The following is a 16722-nucleotide window of genomic DNA, read 5'->3' on the forward strand; positions in this document are numbered from 1 at the left end:
TAAACATCTTTGCCTTGGTCCTGATCTTAGGGGCAAAGTAATCAATATTTCCTAAATATGATACCTATTGCATTCTTTTTCTCATGGATTCCCTTCATCAGGTTCAAGATGTTCCCATCTATTCTTAATTTGCTGAGAATGTTTATGATGTTTTTGTTTTTAACTTTCTCAGTGGCTGAGAAGAGTAGTGCAGTTTTAGGTTGACAGCAAAATTGAGAGGAAATACACTTGCCATATACCAGCTACCCCAACACGTGCATAGCCTCCTGCCTCCCGATCACCTTCTCCCACAGGCATGGTACATTTATTACAACTGATGAATGTGTATGGACAGTTTTATCACCCAAAATCCATAATTTCGGCTTCAGTCATGTACCTTCTATGGCTTTGGACAGAGTCTCACTCTGTCGCCCAGGCTAGAGTGCAATGGCACGCACGATCTTGACTCACTGCAACCTCCGCCTCCCAGGTTCAAGCAATTCTGCCTCAGCCTCCCAGGTAGCTGGGATTGCAGGCACATGCCACCACACCCAGCTAATTTTTGTATTTTTCATAGAGACGGGGTTTCGCCATGTTGGCCAAGCTGGTCTTGAAGTCCTGACCTCAGGTGATCTGCCCACCTTTGCCTCCCAAAGTGCTGGGATTACAGGTGTGAACCACCACACCCTGCCTGGACAACTATATTAACAACATCCATCCACCACTATGGTATACAGAGTATTTTCACTGCTCTAACATCCTTCTGTGTTCTGTTCTGCTTTCTCTCCCAACTAACCCCTGGCAACCACTGGATCTGTTTACCGTCTCTATAGTTTTGCCTTTTCCAGAAGGCTATATTGTTGGGATCATGTGGGATGTAGCCATTTCAAATTGGTTCCTTTCTATTAGTAATATACACTTAAGTTTCCTATGTGTCTTTTTAGGGCTTGATGGTTTTTGGTTTTGTTTTTTAGAATTGAATAGTAGTCTTGTCTGATGTACCACAGTTGATTCATTTAGTCCCCTACTGAAGGACATTTTGATTGCCTCTAAATTTTGTCAACTATGAATAAAGCTGCTGTGAACATCCATGTGCAGGTTTTTGTGTGGACATACATTTCCAGCTCCTTTGGGTAAATACCAAGGAGTGTGACTGCTGAGTTCTAAGATTAAAAGTATGTTTAGTTTTGTAAGAAGCTGCCAAATTGTCTTCCAAAGTGGTTACACTATTTTGCATTCCCAATATCAGTGAATGACAGTTCGTTGCTCAACCTCCCTGTCAGCATCTGGTGGTGTCAGTGTTCTGGATTTGGGCATTCTAATAGGTGTGTAGTGTGGTATCTCATTTTAATTTGGATTTCTCTGATGACATAGGATATGGAGCATTTTAAAATATGTTTTTTTGCCATCTGTATATCTTCTTTGGTGAGGTGAGGAGTTTTAGTCCTCAGATTGTTTTTTTGGTTTTGAGTCAGTCTCGCTCTGTCGCCCAGACTGGAGTGCAGTGGTGCAATCTCCGCTCACTGCAACCTCTGCCTCCTGGATTCAATCGATTCTCCTGCCTCAGCCTCCGAAGTAGCTGAGATTACAGGCATGCACCACCATGCCCAGCTAATTTTTGTGTTTTTGGTAGAGACGGGGTTTTACCATGTTGACCATGCTGGTCTCCAACTCCTGACCTCAGGTGATCTGCCTGTCTTGGCCTCCCAAAGTGCTGGGATTACAGGCGTGAGCCATTGCACCCAGCCTCAGGTTGTATTCTTAATGTAGAGTTTTTTAAGTTCTTTGTATATTTATGGAACAGTCCTTTATCAGGTAAGTCACATGATAGGATTTTTGTTTGACAGACTCTTGCTCCATAACCCAGGCTGGAGTACAGTGACATGATCTCAGATCATGGCTCAGTGTGGCCTCAACCTCTTGGGCTCAAGTGATCTTCCTGCCTCAGCCTCTCAAGTAACCAGGACCACAAGATGCGCCACCACACCCAGCTAATTTTTCTTTTAAATTTTTTTGTAGGGATGGGGTCTTACCGTGTTGCCGGGCTGGTTTTGAAATCCTGGCTTCAAGTGATCCTTCTGCCTCTAAGTTCTCAAAGTGCTGGAATACAGGTGTGAACCACCGTGCCTGGCATTGATGATTTTTTAAAAATTTATTTTTTTCTAGTTTGAGCAACAAAGTGAGACACCATCTCTTAAAAAAAAAATTAGCTGGGCATGGTGGCACATGCCTGTGATCCCAGCTACTTGGGAGTCTGAGGCAGGAGGATCACTTGAGCCCAGGAATTTGAGGGTGCAAGTGAGCTATGTTTGCACCACTGCATTCCAGCCTGGGCAACAGTGAGAACTTTCTCAAAAAAAATTGCTTATCAGGTGTGTTGGCTCATACCTATAATCCCAGCATTTTGGGGGGCCAAGGCACGTGGATCACTTGAAGCCAGGAATTTGAGACCAGCTTGGCCAACATGACAAAACCCTGTCTCTACCAAAAAATACAAAAATCAGCTGGGCCTGGTGGCTCACGCCTGTAACAGTCCCAGCTACTTGAGACACTAACGTGGGAGAACCACCTGAACCCAGGAGGCAGAGGTTGCAGTAAGCTGAGATTGCACCACTGCACTCTGGCCTGGGTGACAGAGCAAGACTGTCTCAAAAAAAAAGAAAAGAAAAAAAATTGTTTTTTTCTGTATCTACTATATGATACGACTTTTCTCTTTTGTTAATGCATGTGAGTACTTTGGTTTTCAATACTAAACTAAGCTTAGGCTCCTGGGGTAACTCCAACTTGGTCATGATTTACATATTCACCTTTTTATGTATTGCTGGATTTGCTAATATTGTGTTGAAGATTTTTGTACCTATGTTCATGCAGGGTAACAGTCTATAGTTTTGTAATGTCTTCGGTCCAGTTTTGATATCAGAGTTATGCTAGCCTCATATAAATTAAGAAGTTCTTGCTCCTATTTTCTGAAAATTTTTGTAAGGTTGAATTTATTTTACCCCATAAATATTTAACAGAATTTACCAGCATAATCATCTGAGCCAGGAGTTTGCTTTAAAGGATAACTTTTGATTTACAAATACAGTTTCTTTAAAAGGGCTTAAGATTTTATATTTTCTCGTTTCTGTTTGGTATTTTTGTTTTTGAGATGGAGTCTTGCTCTGTCGCCCAGGCTGGAGTGCAATGGCGGATCTCGGCTCATCACAACCTCCAACTCTCGCGTTCAAGCAATTCTGCCTCAGCCTCCTGAGTAGCTGGGATTACAGGCATATGCTACCACACCCAGCGGTATGTTGTATTTTTCAGATGTTTGTCTATTGCATTTGTCAGGTTTATTGTCATAAAATTGCTCATAACATTCCCATATCTTTTTCATGTCTGCAGAATCTGTAATGTTATACCTGCTTTCATTCCTGATATTGGTAATTTGTCTTTTTCTTGATCAGTTTAGCTGGGGATTTTTTTTTTTTTAAAGAGAAGGTCTCATTCCATTGCCCAGGATGGAGTGCAGTGGCACCATTGTGGCTCACTGCAGCCTCAATCTCCAGGGCTCAAGCAGTCCTCCCACCTCAATCTCCCAAGTAGCTGGGACCACAGGTATGTGACACCATGCCCTGCTAATTTTTTAATTTTTAAAATTCTTTTGTAGAGATGTAGATCTCCCTCTGTTACCCAGGCTGGTCTCTAAAACTCCTGGGCTCAAGCAGTCCGCCCCTCCCAAAGTGCTGGGATTACAGGCATGAGCCACCCACTGCACCCAGCTCTAGGTGGGATTTATAATTTTTTTTTCCATAGAATTTAGGGCTTCTCAAATTTTTAATATGTTTGCTTGTTCTTTCTGCTTACTTTGGGTTTATTTTTCTCTGCTTTTTCTAGCTTAAGGTAGAAGCCTGTATCACTGATTTTCTCCTTTCTTCTGATAGAGGCATTTACAATTCCGAGTTTCCCTCTAAGCACTGCTTTTAGCTGAATCCTACACATTTTGTTTTCATTATCATTTAGTTCAAAATATTTTCTTTTTTTTTTTTTAAGTTGTGTGTGTGTGTGTGTGTGTGTGAGAGAGAGAGAGAGAGAGAGAGAGAGAGAGAGAGAGAGAGAGGAGACAAGGTCTCCCTTTGTTGTTCAGGCTGGAGTGCAGTGGTGCCATCCTAGCTCATTGCAGCCTCAAACTCCTGGGCTCAAGCAATCCTGTTGCCTCAGCCTCCTAACTTGCTGGGACTAGAGGCGTGAGCCACCACACCTGGCTAATTTTTGTATTTTTAGTGGAGATAGGGTTTCACCATGTCAGCCAGGCTGGTCTCAACTTCCTGGCTTCAAGTGATCTGCCTGCCTTGGCCTCCGGAAGTGCTGGGATTGCAGGCATGAGCCACAATTTCTTTACCTACTCATCAATTGATGGGCATTTGGGCTGGTTCCGTATTTTTGCAATTGCAAATTGTGCTGCTGTAAACAAGCATGTACAAGCATCTTCTTCATATAATGACATCTTTTCTTCTAGATAAGATACCCAGGAGTGGTACTGATGGATCAAATGGTAGATCTACTTTTAGTTCTTTAAGGAGTCTCCACACTGTTTTCCACCGTGGTTATACTAGTTTACTTTCCCACCAACAGTGTAAAAGTATTCCCTTTTCACCACATCCATACCAACATCTATTATTTTTTTATTTTTTGACTATGGCCATTCCTGTATCTTTTAGCCACGTTGAGCAATTTTTCATGTTTGTTGGCCATTTGTATATCATCTTTTGAGAAGTGTCTGTTCATGTCCTTAGCCCACTTTTTGATGGGATTTTTTTTTCTTGCTGATTTCTTTGTAGATTCTGGATATTAGTCTTTCAGATGTATAGATTGCATTCTCCTACTCTGTGGGTTGTCTGTTTACTCAGCTGATTATTTCTTTTGCTGTGCAGAAACTTTTTAGTTTAATTAAGTCTGTTTATCTTTGTTTTGTTTAATTTGCTTTTGGGTTCTTGGTCATGAAGTCTGCCCAAGCCAATGTCTAGAAGGATTTTTCCAATGTTATCTTCTAGAATTTTTTATGGTTTCAGGTCTTAGATTTAAGTCTTTGATCCATCTTGAGTTGATTTTTGTATAAGGTGAGGGATGAGGATCCAGTTTCATTCTTCTACATGTGGCTTGCCAATTATCCCAGCACCATTTGTTGAATAGGGCATCCTTTCCCCTTAGTGTTTGCTTTGCCGAACATCAGTTGATTTTAAGTATTTGGTTTTATTTATGAATTCTCTATTCTGTTCCATTGGTCTACATGCCTGATTTTATACCAGTATCACACTGTTTTGGTGACTATGGCCTTGTTATATAATTCAAAGTCAGGTAATGTGATGCCTCCATATTTGTTCTTTTTACTTAAGTCTTGCTTTGGCTATGCAGGCTCTTTTTTGGTTCCCTATGAATTTTAGGATGGTTTTGTCTAATTCTGTGAAGAATGATATTGGTATTTTGATGGGAATTGCATTGAATTCATAGATCGCTTTTGGCAGTCTGGTAATTTTCACAGTATGATTCTACCCATCTGTGAGCATGAGATGTATTTCCATTTGTTTATCATCTATGATTTCTTTTCGCAGTGTTTTGTAGTTTTCATTGTAGAGGTCTTTCACCTCCTTAGTTCAGTATATTCCTAAGTTGTTTTTCTTTTGTTATTTTGCAGCTATTATAAAAGGGGTTGGGTTCTTGATTTCTCATCTTGGTTGCTGTTGGTGTGTAGCAGGGCTACTGATTTATGTATATTAATTTTGTATCCTGAAACTTCGCTGAATTCATTTACCCAGTTCTAGGAGCTTTTTGAAAGTCATTAGAGTTTTCTAGGTATATGATCATGTCAACAGCAAATGACAGTTTGACTTCCTCTTTACCGATCTGGATGTCCCTTCTTTCTCTTGTCTGATTGCTCTGGCTAGGACCAAGCTCAACTTTTCACAAACTATTTAGCATTAGTTTTGTGCCCCACTACATAAAATATCAAAATGTTGCAACCATATATGCTTTATAGTTGTTATGTTACCTTTATTTATGTTCAGCCTCACAATACACTGTGATATTTTTTCTTTGAACAATCATATGTATTTTTTAAAAAGTTAAACCAAGATAGTATTTTATATTTACCCACTTGTACTACATTTGTTATTTGTGGAAGGACTGGTCCACCATGAGCTACTCAGTCATTATCAGGCAATAGTGATCTTTCCTTGAAAACAAAATAATAATCGTAGTAACATACTCCAAAGTTTACTGTCTTTGGAATGCAGAGTTTTGTCTAATATTATTCAGCAAGAAGGGTATTTTTTTCTCATTGCTAGTTCATACTTCTACTTTCCTGCCTCTCTTTTTCAATAATCTAAAGCCACATCCATAGCTATGATTATGTTCTCTGTTTCATTTTCCTAATTCTGTTAAACATTCTGATGACATGAGCAACCAACCACCATACTAAAAATTAGAATAGCTCCTATCTCACCAGAGTGAATGAGAAATCACAAGTTCACATGCCCAAAAGAACTGGCCCTACACACCCTAGAAGAGTTTAGTTTGGGCTTGATTTTTTTTTTTTTTTTTTTTTTTTTTTAGATGGAGTCTTGCTCTGTCACCCAGGCTGGAGTGCAATGGCATGACCTCAGCTCACTCCAACCTCCACCTCCTGGGTTAAAGCAATTCTCCTGCCTCAGCCTCCCAAGTAGCTGGGACTACAGGCATGCCCAGCTAATTTTTGTATTTTTAGTAAAGACAGGGTTTCACCGTGTTAGCCAGGATGGTCTCAATCTCCTGATCTCGTGATCCGCCTACCTCAGCCTCCCAAAGTGCTGGAATTACAGGTGTGAGCTGCCGCACCCAGCCAGATTTTCTTTGGGAAAAAAAAAAAAAAAAAATGTGGAGAGCATTGCTTCTTGACTGCTGTCCTAGTAGCAAAGCACCATCTAGCGTACAAGGAGTGTGGAAAAACTCAAAAGCCCTGCTCTTCTATTCTCTCAGTTCCACCATGCTATACTTAAAGAAAAAAGACCACCTTTTTACCCTTCTCTCCCCAAATATTAAAAGTTTCTGAGATCAGAGTAATGAATATGGTTCTGTCCTCTGAAAAACTTCTCTTGCCTCTACATCAAAAAGCTTTTTGAAATAAAAGTAGTCCAGTATCTACTCATTCAGTCTTCAAGTCTTTATCAAAGGTACATCATCACTGCTTGATTATTGATGGTAATGAGCAAGAGCTTTGCATCCAGACCCAGATTTAAATCCTGGTCCTGCCACTTACCTTGGAAAATTTGTTTTGCCTCTCCTAACTTCAGCCTTCTCCTCTATAAAATGAGGATAACAGTACCTCTCTGTTGGAAGGGTTCAATGAGGCTGACCACTCCCTTCCCAAATCTTTCTTCCCTGGCTTCCCATAGTACTACTCTCCTGGTTTTTCTCTTGTATCCTATGCTTCTGTCTTTTTTGTGGGCTTTTCTGCTTCTCTTTAAATACTTATTTTCCTTCTTTGGTTGCCTGTTGACTTATTCCTAGCTTTCCATGGATGACTCCTTTCAAATCTATGGTTTTGATGATCCCCAAAATCTAAATTACTCCTGAATCTTAAAAAAATATATTTTTCTTTTTTTGAGACGGGGGTCTTGCTTTCTTTCCCAGGCTGGAGTGCGGCGGCATGATCATAGCTCACTACCACCTCAAATTCCTAGGCTCAAGTGATCTTGCCTCAGTCTCCCAAACAGCTGAAAATACAGGCACATACCACCACACCTAACTTTTTACTTTTTTCCTAGACATGAGGTCTGAGCCATCTTGCCCAGGCAGATCTCAAACTCCTAGGTTCAAGTGATCCTCTGGCCTTGGCCTCCCAAAGTGCTGGGATTACACGTGTGAGCCACCATACCTGGCCTACTCCTGAATCTTTATCTTCAAACCAGGTTTCATTCCTGAAATCCAACTATTCAGGTGTCTGATGGATATCATCATTTGGTATCTTAAACATCTAAAACTAGATTCTACAACCAACCCTCAATCAATATTCCTTTGCTCTCTCTGGTTATCTAAGCCCCGAAAATGGGTACCCAACCCACAGTCTATTCTTAACCTGCCACATCCAGTCAATCCCCAATTCCTGTTGATTTTAGCTCCTAAATCTCTCCTCCTCTCCATCTCATTTTTCACTAAGACCTTTTCAGTTTCATAGACCACTTCATTCTAATACACTAGACTCCATGCTAATGCAAGTGTTCTCAAGTGTTCAGGGTACAAATCCAAGTTTGCCACATACTACCAGCTCAATAACAAGGGCATCACTTCTGGTACTTTTTGAGATACAAGAAATGAAGGGGCTCTTGCTCAGTTCTAGCTGCTGCTTCAATGTGAAAACAGACCCTGTAATAAAATAACGTAGTTTGGTTTGGCAGTAGGTCAGTTTCCTATCTTTAAATTATGGTGATTAAAGGGCACTTTCAGTGCAAAATGGGGACTGGCCCTTAGTAAGCAAATTGCTGGCTTACCTCTACATCAAAGCTGCAGCATCAGGGCTGCTGCAGAGGCCTTGCCTGTACCAAGCAGGAACTTGGCCTTAAGGTTCCAACTCCAATTTCAAAATAGGCTTAGAAACAGGGAAGACTGTGATCATAGGTTCTTTTCAGTTTTTATTGTAATCTCTTGTTTTTATACCTGAGTAACAATTTTCCCCAAAGGAATGATACATAATCTTTATTCTAAAAAGGACATATAGTGTGTTGATAGCATCTGGTTGGCGGTTATCACTGACTGTCTTCAATAACAATTACTCATCTAAGAAACTCTTTTAGAATCCTTGGTGCTAAGCCAGACAAGCCCTGGGCTGCTCCTCATGATACTGATAGGATCTGGCTTCTAGAGGAACTTGTTCTTGATTCCCTCTGGGCAAAGGCAGCTGTGATACTCACCAGGCTGGGCCTCAACTTACTTACAGAGCTTTTATTTTTTTCTTTTAAATTTATGCTATTAAAGTTGGATTATTAATACAGTATTTGTGTTTGCCTTGGGGACTAATAAACCCCACAACCTGAGGATCATCACAGGGCTACTCAGCAGAGGTCTGTCTCAGCTGTTCCTTGAACTAAGGAAGGGGTCAGCCAGCTAGGAGATAACTGTCCTTTTGAAAGCAAACAGCATCATATACCTTACTTAGAACTACATACAGCCTCTTGTTCCCAGTTCTTGAACTATGTTGTCTTTTCACTGTTTCCTGGCTTATGGGGCAATGGAGGGTTTCCGACCTCAAATGCTAGTACCAGGTGTGAAGGAAGGACCTTAGGCTCATCTGCTGGCTCCCTGTGATCATAAACACACGGTGTTCTGTGTTTTAATTCTGTGGTGGCTGCCACTCTGCCTGAGTCATGTCACCTTTACTAATCCAGCATTATCCTCACCCAAAAAAACACTACTTTGGGGTCATTCTATTCTTATTTCTCTCTTATTTGTTCGGATGTTTCAGATGGACTTGAGTCCACGGCAGGCTCTGGCTCCAGAGGAAGAGATGGTGGCTTTGTGAACTGGGATGTTCCTCCAGCACCTAGTAACAAAATAAAAACTTGAATCCTCAGTTCCACAATTTCAGAAGAAATCATTTTTTGCTGTTAGAGTTCAAGAGGAAACCTCATATTTTCCGGAACTAGTGGGACTGACCCATTAGCTATGAGAGAAGACTACAACTGAGAAAGCAACAGTCAAGTTTGTCTTCAGTTAGTCAAACTTGACTGTTGACTGAAAGAAATCTTTAATTACCTACACGTCAACTTCTGATAAAGCAGTAAAAATTAAACACTGCATAACAGGATATACTTAGTAACATATTGCTAAAATTGAATAGACCAGTGTATTGACCATCCAACGAAGTCTGAGTAGCTGTTACCTACTACACAGCTCACCTTAAGGAAACAAGTGCCAACTTGGCCACCCTGTGGTTTTTTTCTCCCCTTGTGGCCAAAACTAAATTGGACATGTTATGAGTCTGAAGAGTACCTCACTGAAAGCTAGAATCTCATTGCTGGCACATGTGGCTTGTACCTGCTAGGCCTTCGTGGAGCTCTGTATGATCCTACCTGAGGGCAGCGTCCTGTATGCAGCTGCTGAAGATATTGCCTGTCCTAGAGCTTGATTAGAGCCCAGAGGCTGCTGGAAACTGGCAGGTTTGCTGGTTGAAGTGGTCTGGTGCTTTGATTTGGGATCTTTAACTGGTTTAGTCCAGACCAGTGCCTCCCCAACCTGGAGAGCAGCTCCCAACTTCTGAGCCATCTCCACCATCTTGTGCCCGTAAAAGAAGTAAAAGAATCAAAAGCATGACTGTTAGAGACAAGCCAACCCACTTCCTTGGGCTTCCATCCGGGGTTTTAGCTGAAACAGTGTCTCCTTGTCCTAGCGGTTGAGGCAGGAAGTACTTATCAAACAGCAGAGAATACAGATTGCCTTTAATGGATGACAGGGTGGTTCACACAGGATCTCAAAACCCAAAAATTCAAGCCTGGTGTATTACTGGGCTAAACTGCATTTCCTACAAGAAGTGAAATAGGAGGAAGCTACAGATAGACACAGACTTCAACTTTGATGAGTTGGATTAGCAGTAACAGATAACTCAGTAAGCCTGAATTTCCTTTATTATTCTAGGAAAGTTTTTCTCAGGCTGTTATTGATGAGCTCATGCTGCCAGAAGCATCACAGTCAGAAGAGCCATGGATGTGTAATACCTTGGATTTGGATTATTTGGCCTAAGTCTCCTGAGAGCTTACTTAAGACTGTTGGCAACTAATAAGACATACCTCAGAGTCAAATTCCAGAGAGCTACTGTCCTTGAGTAGGTTGACTTTCTTCTCCATCTCCTGATATTGGGCCAGGGCGCTCCTCTTCTCGCCCTGGTTGTATAGCAGCACAGCATAGTTCAGGTTTACTAAAGGGTTACACCTGTGGCAGACAGACAGGGATTCTATGGAACTGCAGGCTCTGCAACAAATGGTCATTTGGAGATCCTTCTCATTACACAAGAAGAAAACAAAACTGGTTAAGTAGAGATTTCTCCATGCTAAGCAGACCTGCGGAGAAGAATCAAGGAATTAATGGCCTAATGAGGAAAGCTGGTGTTAGGACCAAGTCTGACATCTCAGCCCTCAACAGAGAGGACCTAGGCCAGGGTTGAAAAAGGGATCTCTACTCTGCCGTCTAGCAGATGCCAGTGGAGTAAAATCCTGGAAGAGTCCAATTTATCTTCAGTTAAACAGCCCAGAGTCCCACTGATATTCCAGCTAGCCCACTGCCAGCCCTGACTTTCTCCGGCCTCCTGATTACTCAGTTTGGGACTGGAAACATTTTCTCAGTGTCAATTCCTACTGAGCCACCACGTACTTAGGAGCCACATCCTTCCACACTGAGGCCTGCTGTGTACTGCCATAGAGGAACAGCTGGGCTGACTCAGGCAGCACTGATGCTATGGCACCACTTCATGCCTTTGGAGAGTCCAACCCCCCCCAGTACCATTCTAAACGAAGCACATACTTATCCAGGTGGACGGCTTCTGCGTAGGCTCTCTTGGCATTCTCTATATCTTCCAGATTGGTCAGAGCCACTGCAACAAAGAAAGCACTGTAGCTGGAGAGCTCAACTTAGAAAACAAAAGGAACATTAAGACTGCCCCAAAAGTAAACTTTTTCACCCTCTCGGCTCATGGCACCAGAGAGTACTAAATTGGTCAGCTTAGATACCTGGTGCTATCTTCAACGACCCTTTCTACAGTCCATCAGTTGCCAAGTTCTGTGCATCCTTTTTTTGCAGTTTCTTTTCCTACACTGCCCTTGTTCAGGCCCAAGTAGTCCCAGGCTTTCCATTTATCCCCCAGTGCCAATGTCCCCACCTGCCTCCATTCCACTTTCCACAGTGCCACCAGGTATCTCACTGACTTACAAATTAACCACGTGTCCATCCTACTTGGGAATCCTCACTGGCTCCCCATATCTATAACCATGATCTTTAAGTTTTGTTTTTTTTTTTTTAAGCAATAAAACACTCTCCCCATGTTTTAAAATCAGTATTTCCTTGACACCTAATATATAAAATGGAAATGGCTGCTCTGGAAGCCATGCCCATTCCACCACCTCACCAGCTATGCACTCACTCCTACCAGGCACCTAAGAAGAGATCTAGGAATTCAGCTGGACAAACATGGCCTCTAAGGTAAAGACCTTGCACTGTACTCATGACACCCATAATCTGACCCCAGAATACCTTTCCTGACTCATCTCCCATCATATTCGCTAACATTACTGCCCACTAACAGCAAGGGACACTGCAGTTTCATGGCAGCATGCCTTGGTTCACAGTGGCTCCTCAGCCATTCTGTGCTATTCCATTCTAGCTGTTGTTCAGAATCCAGTGTGAATGCCATCTCTACTCTGTAAAGTTAGCATTGCTTTTATGCCTTACATCATGGCTGTTTACATTTCTATGTCCCATTAGAACCCAACTATCCAAAAGAAACTATTAACATAGTAAACACAACCTACAAAACGGGAGAAAACATTTGCAAACCATGCAGGTCTAATATCCAGGATCTACAAGGAACTTAAACAAATTTGCAAGAAAAACACAACCTTATTTAAGTGGGCAAAGTAAACAATTTTCAAAAGATGACATACATGCAGCTAACAAGTACATGAAAAAAAGCTCAGTGTCACTGACTAGAGAAATGCAAATCGAAACCACAATAAGACACCATCTCACACCAGTCATAATGACTTTATTAAAAACTCAAAATATAACAGATGCTGGCGAGGCTGCAGAGAAAAGGGAATGCCTAGACACTGTTCATGGGAGTGTAAATTAGTTCAACCACTATGAAAAGCAGTGTGGCAATTCCCCAAAGGGCTAAAAACAGAACTACCATTAGACACAGCAATCCCATTACTGTGAATATGTCCAAAAAAATATACATTGTTCCACCATAAAGACACATGCATGTGTGTGCACTGTAGCACTATTTATGATAGCACATGAAGTCAACCTAAATGCCCATTAATAGTACACTGGATAAACAAAATGTAAATATACACCATGGAATACTACAGTCATACAAAAGAACAAGATCATGTCCTTTGCAGCAACATAGATGGAACTGGAGGCCATCATCCTTAGTAAACTAATGCAGGACAGAAAACCAAATACTGCATGTTCTCACTACAGTGTAAGTAGGAGCTAAATGATGAACACACATGGAGATATAGAGGGAAACAGCAGACACTGGATGGAGCTTATTTGAGGTAGAGGGGAGGGTGGAGGGTGGGTGGGGGGACCAGGGAAAAAAAACTATTGAGCACTAGGCTTAGTACCTGGGTGATGAAATAATCTGTACAACAAACCCCCATGACACATGTGTGCCTGTGTAACAAAATACACATGTACCCCTGAACCTGAAATACAATTTTAAAAAGAGATGGAGTCTGTGTTGCCCAGGCTAGACTCCCAACTCCTGGGCTCAGGCAAACTTCCTGCTTTAGCCCCCCAAGTAGGCAGGACTCCAGATGTGTATCATCACACCCTACTTTAGCCTTTTTATCCCGATGTTTTGACATCTGAGGCCTTACTGACCCTATGGAGACTACCCCTCCCAGGGTCATATAATCCCTACAAGACTGCCCTCTATATGCAGACCAGCCAATACAGGGTCCATATTCTCAACTGCCTCCTTTATCAGGCTCTGACACTGGGTCAATATTCCCCAGTCTTAGTCACCGAGGGTCAGGTAGCAGACACCAAGAGACAGCCCTACAGCCGGGGGCCCACTGAAATTATTCAAACTGGCCAGTCTTCAACCTGCTTAGCCTGCTTTATCGGTCTTGCCCCAGGGAGGGCATTTCTTCTCATACCCCTTGCTCCCTTCACCTCCTAATTGACCCCGTGCTTCGCCATGTGGCCCTGCATCCTGTGGCATGCCCTCCTTCTCAGGAATTGTAACAGACTGTCTTTCCAATGGCAGTTGTCTTCTGATCTGTTGCCCATACCTTATCTGAGTAAATAATAATAAAACCTATGTTTTAAAAAAAAAATTTTCTATTCAGGCAACCCTCAAATAACTATGACTCACTGCTTTTGCAAGCTTTCTCTTATAAATAAGAACCCCACAATAAGGAATAAAAAGCCACTGGAAGACCACTGCCAAATGAGGATTTGGCAATCTGCTCTGGGTTTTACATTAGTAAGTAAATGAGACTGGAAGGCTAGTAGGAAGACTAGTCAGTACTTTAAATGGTTGTCCATAGTTTTTAAAGTGATTAATTCTAACTTCTGATAAATTTTAGTATTTGCATGGCATAAAATGGAGTTTCAGGAAGAGGACAGCATTCTGTATAACATGCTCAGAAGAGACAGGGTTTCAGTACAAGGTCACTTGACTTGGAACTACCACCTAGGGGCCAGTTATAGTAACAGCAATCCTGATAATAATAGACCGGTTATATAACCACAATAAAACCAACGGTTTTCAAAAATCAGTATTTCAACAAAACCACTATTATTCATTGAGCGTTTAATCATGCAATCCTCACACCAGCCCTAGGTACACATAGTAAATAGCAGAGGCAGGGTCCCCACCTAAAACCCAGGCTCTTAACACTTGCTGTCTGGAACTTAGTTGGATTCAATATATACATAAATGAATTGTCAAGGCAAGAGGAAAAAAGTTGGTAAAAGGTGAACAAGGGATGATCTTTATTTAACCTGTTGTTCTCTGAGTGAAACTGCCCCAAGTTAGAAACACCCAAGTTCCTTTGTCATCCTTTTCTATTTCTTTAAGCTCCAGGACATAATGCAGATTCATATAGGATCTCCAAGGGGATGGCTCCTGTGAGACAGCCATTGATCTCCTAAGATTCTGCTCCATTTTTCCCTCAGTACAGATGGCAGACTTTTCCACACAAATGTTTCTTACCTGCCAAGAGCATGTAGAGCTCCCCCATCTTTGGCTGGAAGTTGATGGCTGCACTGAGAAAATGAAAAGCTGATGCATACTGCTGCATGGTCAAATGGACGAGGCCCAAATTATACAGAATCTTCCAATCGAAGGGTGCCAAGTAGTTGGCTCGTTTCAGGCAGCTGATGGCCTATAAGAGAGAAGCAGCAGTCAATGAGGGAGTGGGGCAAGCTAAGAAGACCCAATAACCACATGTATGTATGCAAACAAAGAACATGAGGGGATACTGGCTGCCACATATTTCTTCTTGCCGAAGAAACACATTTCAATGTTATTTCAGAGTAGAGGATTTTCTGGAACAGCACAAGCCACAACTCTGTATTTGGTGAGGGCAACATCAAAGTCCCCATGGGTCTGCATCATGCTGCCTGCTGCCAAGATGGCCTGAACACACAGCACAGAGAAAGTAATTCAGTCATTCTCAAAAGGCTATAGCAGTGAGGCAGCCTTCCTGAGTCTATAGACATTCAGCAGGCCCAGCAGCACAGATGGGACTGAAAAATTTCTTCCAGGGACATAAATAATGTATCCAAGCTATTGGGACACACGTTCCTGAGAAATGTTCTTGCACACTACACTATGGCACACACACACACAAGCCAGACGCAGTGGTTCATGCCTGTAACCCCAGCACTTTGGGAGGCCAAGGCAAGCAGATCACAAGGTGAGGAGTTCAAGACCAGCCTGGCCAACATAGTGAAACCACATCTCTACTAAAAATACAAAAATTAGCTGGGTTTAGTGGCACACACCTACAGTTCCAGCTACTCGAGAGGCTGAGGCAGGAGAACTGCTTGAACCTGGGAGGCAGAGATTGCAGTGAGCTGAGACCATGCCATTGCACTCCAGCCTGGGTGACAGAGTGAGAATCCATCTCAAAAAAAAAAAGATAAAATGTTATTTGCTTTACCCATCTAATTTGTTTCCTACTTCTAGCCAGGAAAGTCAGTATTGCAGAATGAATACCAGGGTCCTGTAAGTAAAAAATTCCACTAATCTGTTCTCTGCAGCCCTTATTTGGTATACCAAGTGTTCTAGACACCTGAAATACACCCATACATGACTACTTAAGGTACATTTCTTTCTACCATACAACAAAGGGTGAGTCAGCTTTAGGCTTCACAAGCCCAGTCCTTTCATTTCTCTAAGGAAAAGTATCAAGATGGGGAGCTGACAAGCTAATATGACTTCCTAAATCAGAATTCAGTTTGTATCCTTCAATAAACAGCTTGTCTTGCTGTATCTCCTCAATGATATTCATCCATTTGATGCTATCCCTTCTCATTCCTAGTCACATCTAGACAAACGTGGTATCAAATCATTAGGACTCTAGAAGTCATTTCAACATCATTATTATTTCTTTTTAGAGACAGGGTCTCACTCTGACCCAGGCTGGAGTATCGTGGTGCCATCACAGCCCACTGTAGCCTCAAACTCCTGGGCTCAAGTGATCTTCCCTCTTTTACCTTCTGAGTAGCTAGGACTACAGGTGTGTGCCACCATGCCTGGTTAATAATTTTTTTTGTAGAGATGGGGGTCTCACTATGTTGCCCAGCCTGGTCTTGAACTCCTGGCCTCAAGTAATCCTCCTGCCTCAGCATTCCAAAGTGTTGGGATTATAGGCATAAGCCAACAGGCCCAGCAGATTTATTTTTTACAATAGTTGTGGAGGCATTGCTAATTTCCTACGTTAACACCTAAGCTTTACTATCACTATGATTTTGCTTTCTGCAGGGCTTACATGTCCGTTA

The 16722-nt window shown here is 42.0% G+C and overlaps 1 protein-coding gene across 1 annotated transcript in view; it reads right to left on the reverse strand.

Annotated features, from left to right (window-relative positions):
- Positions 1-8607: 8607 nt before the first annotated feature.
- Positions 8608-16722, reverse strand: part of BBS4 (Bardet-Biedl syndrome 4) — a 45831-nt gene continuing 37716 nt past the window's right edge. The window contains 6 exon segments of the mRNA XM_017548083.2: positions 8608-9532; positions 10062-10263; positions 10776-10917; positions 11506-11575; positions 14930-15101; positions 15203-15400. Of these exon segments, the coding sequence (XP_017403572.1) occupies positions 9423-9532; positions 10062-10263; positions 10776-10917; positions 11506-11575; positions 14930-15101; positions 15203-15400 (894 nt within the window). The 3' untranslated portion in view covers positions 8608-9422.

Source organism: Cebus imitator, unplaced genomic scaffold (assembly GCF_001604975.1).
Source record: "Cebus imitator isolate Cc_AM_T3 unplaced genomic scaffold, Cebus_imitator-1.0 Scaffold203, whole genome shotgun sequence".
NCBI classification, from domain to species: domain Eukaryota; kingdom Metazoa; phylum Chordata; class Mammalia; order Primates; family Cebidae; genus Cebus; species Cebus imitator.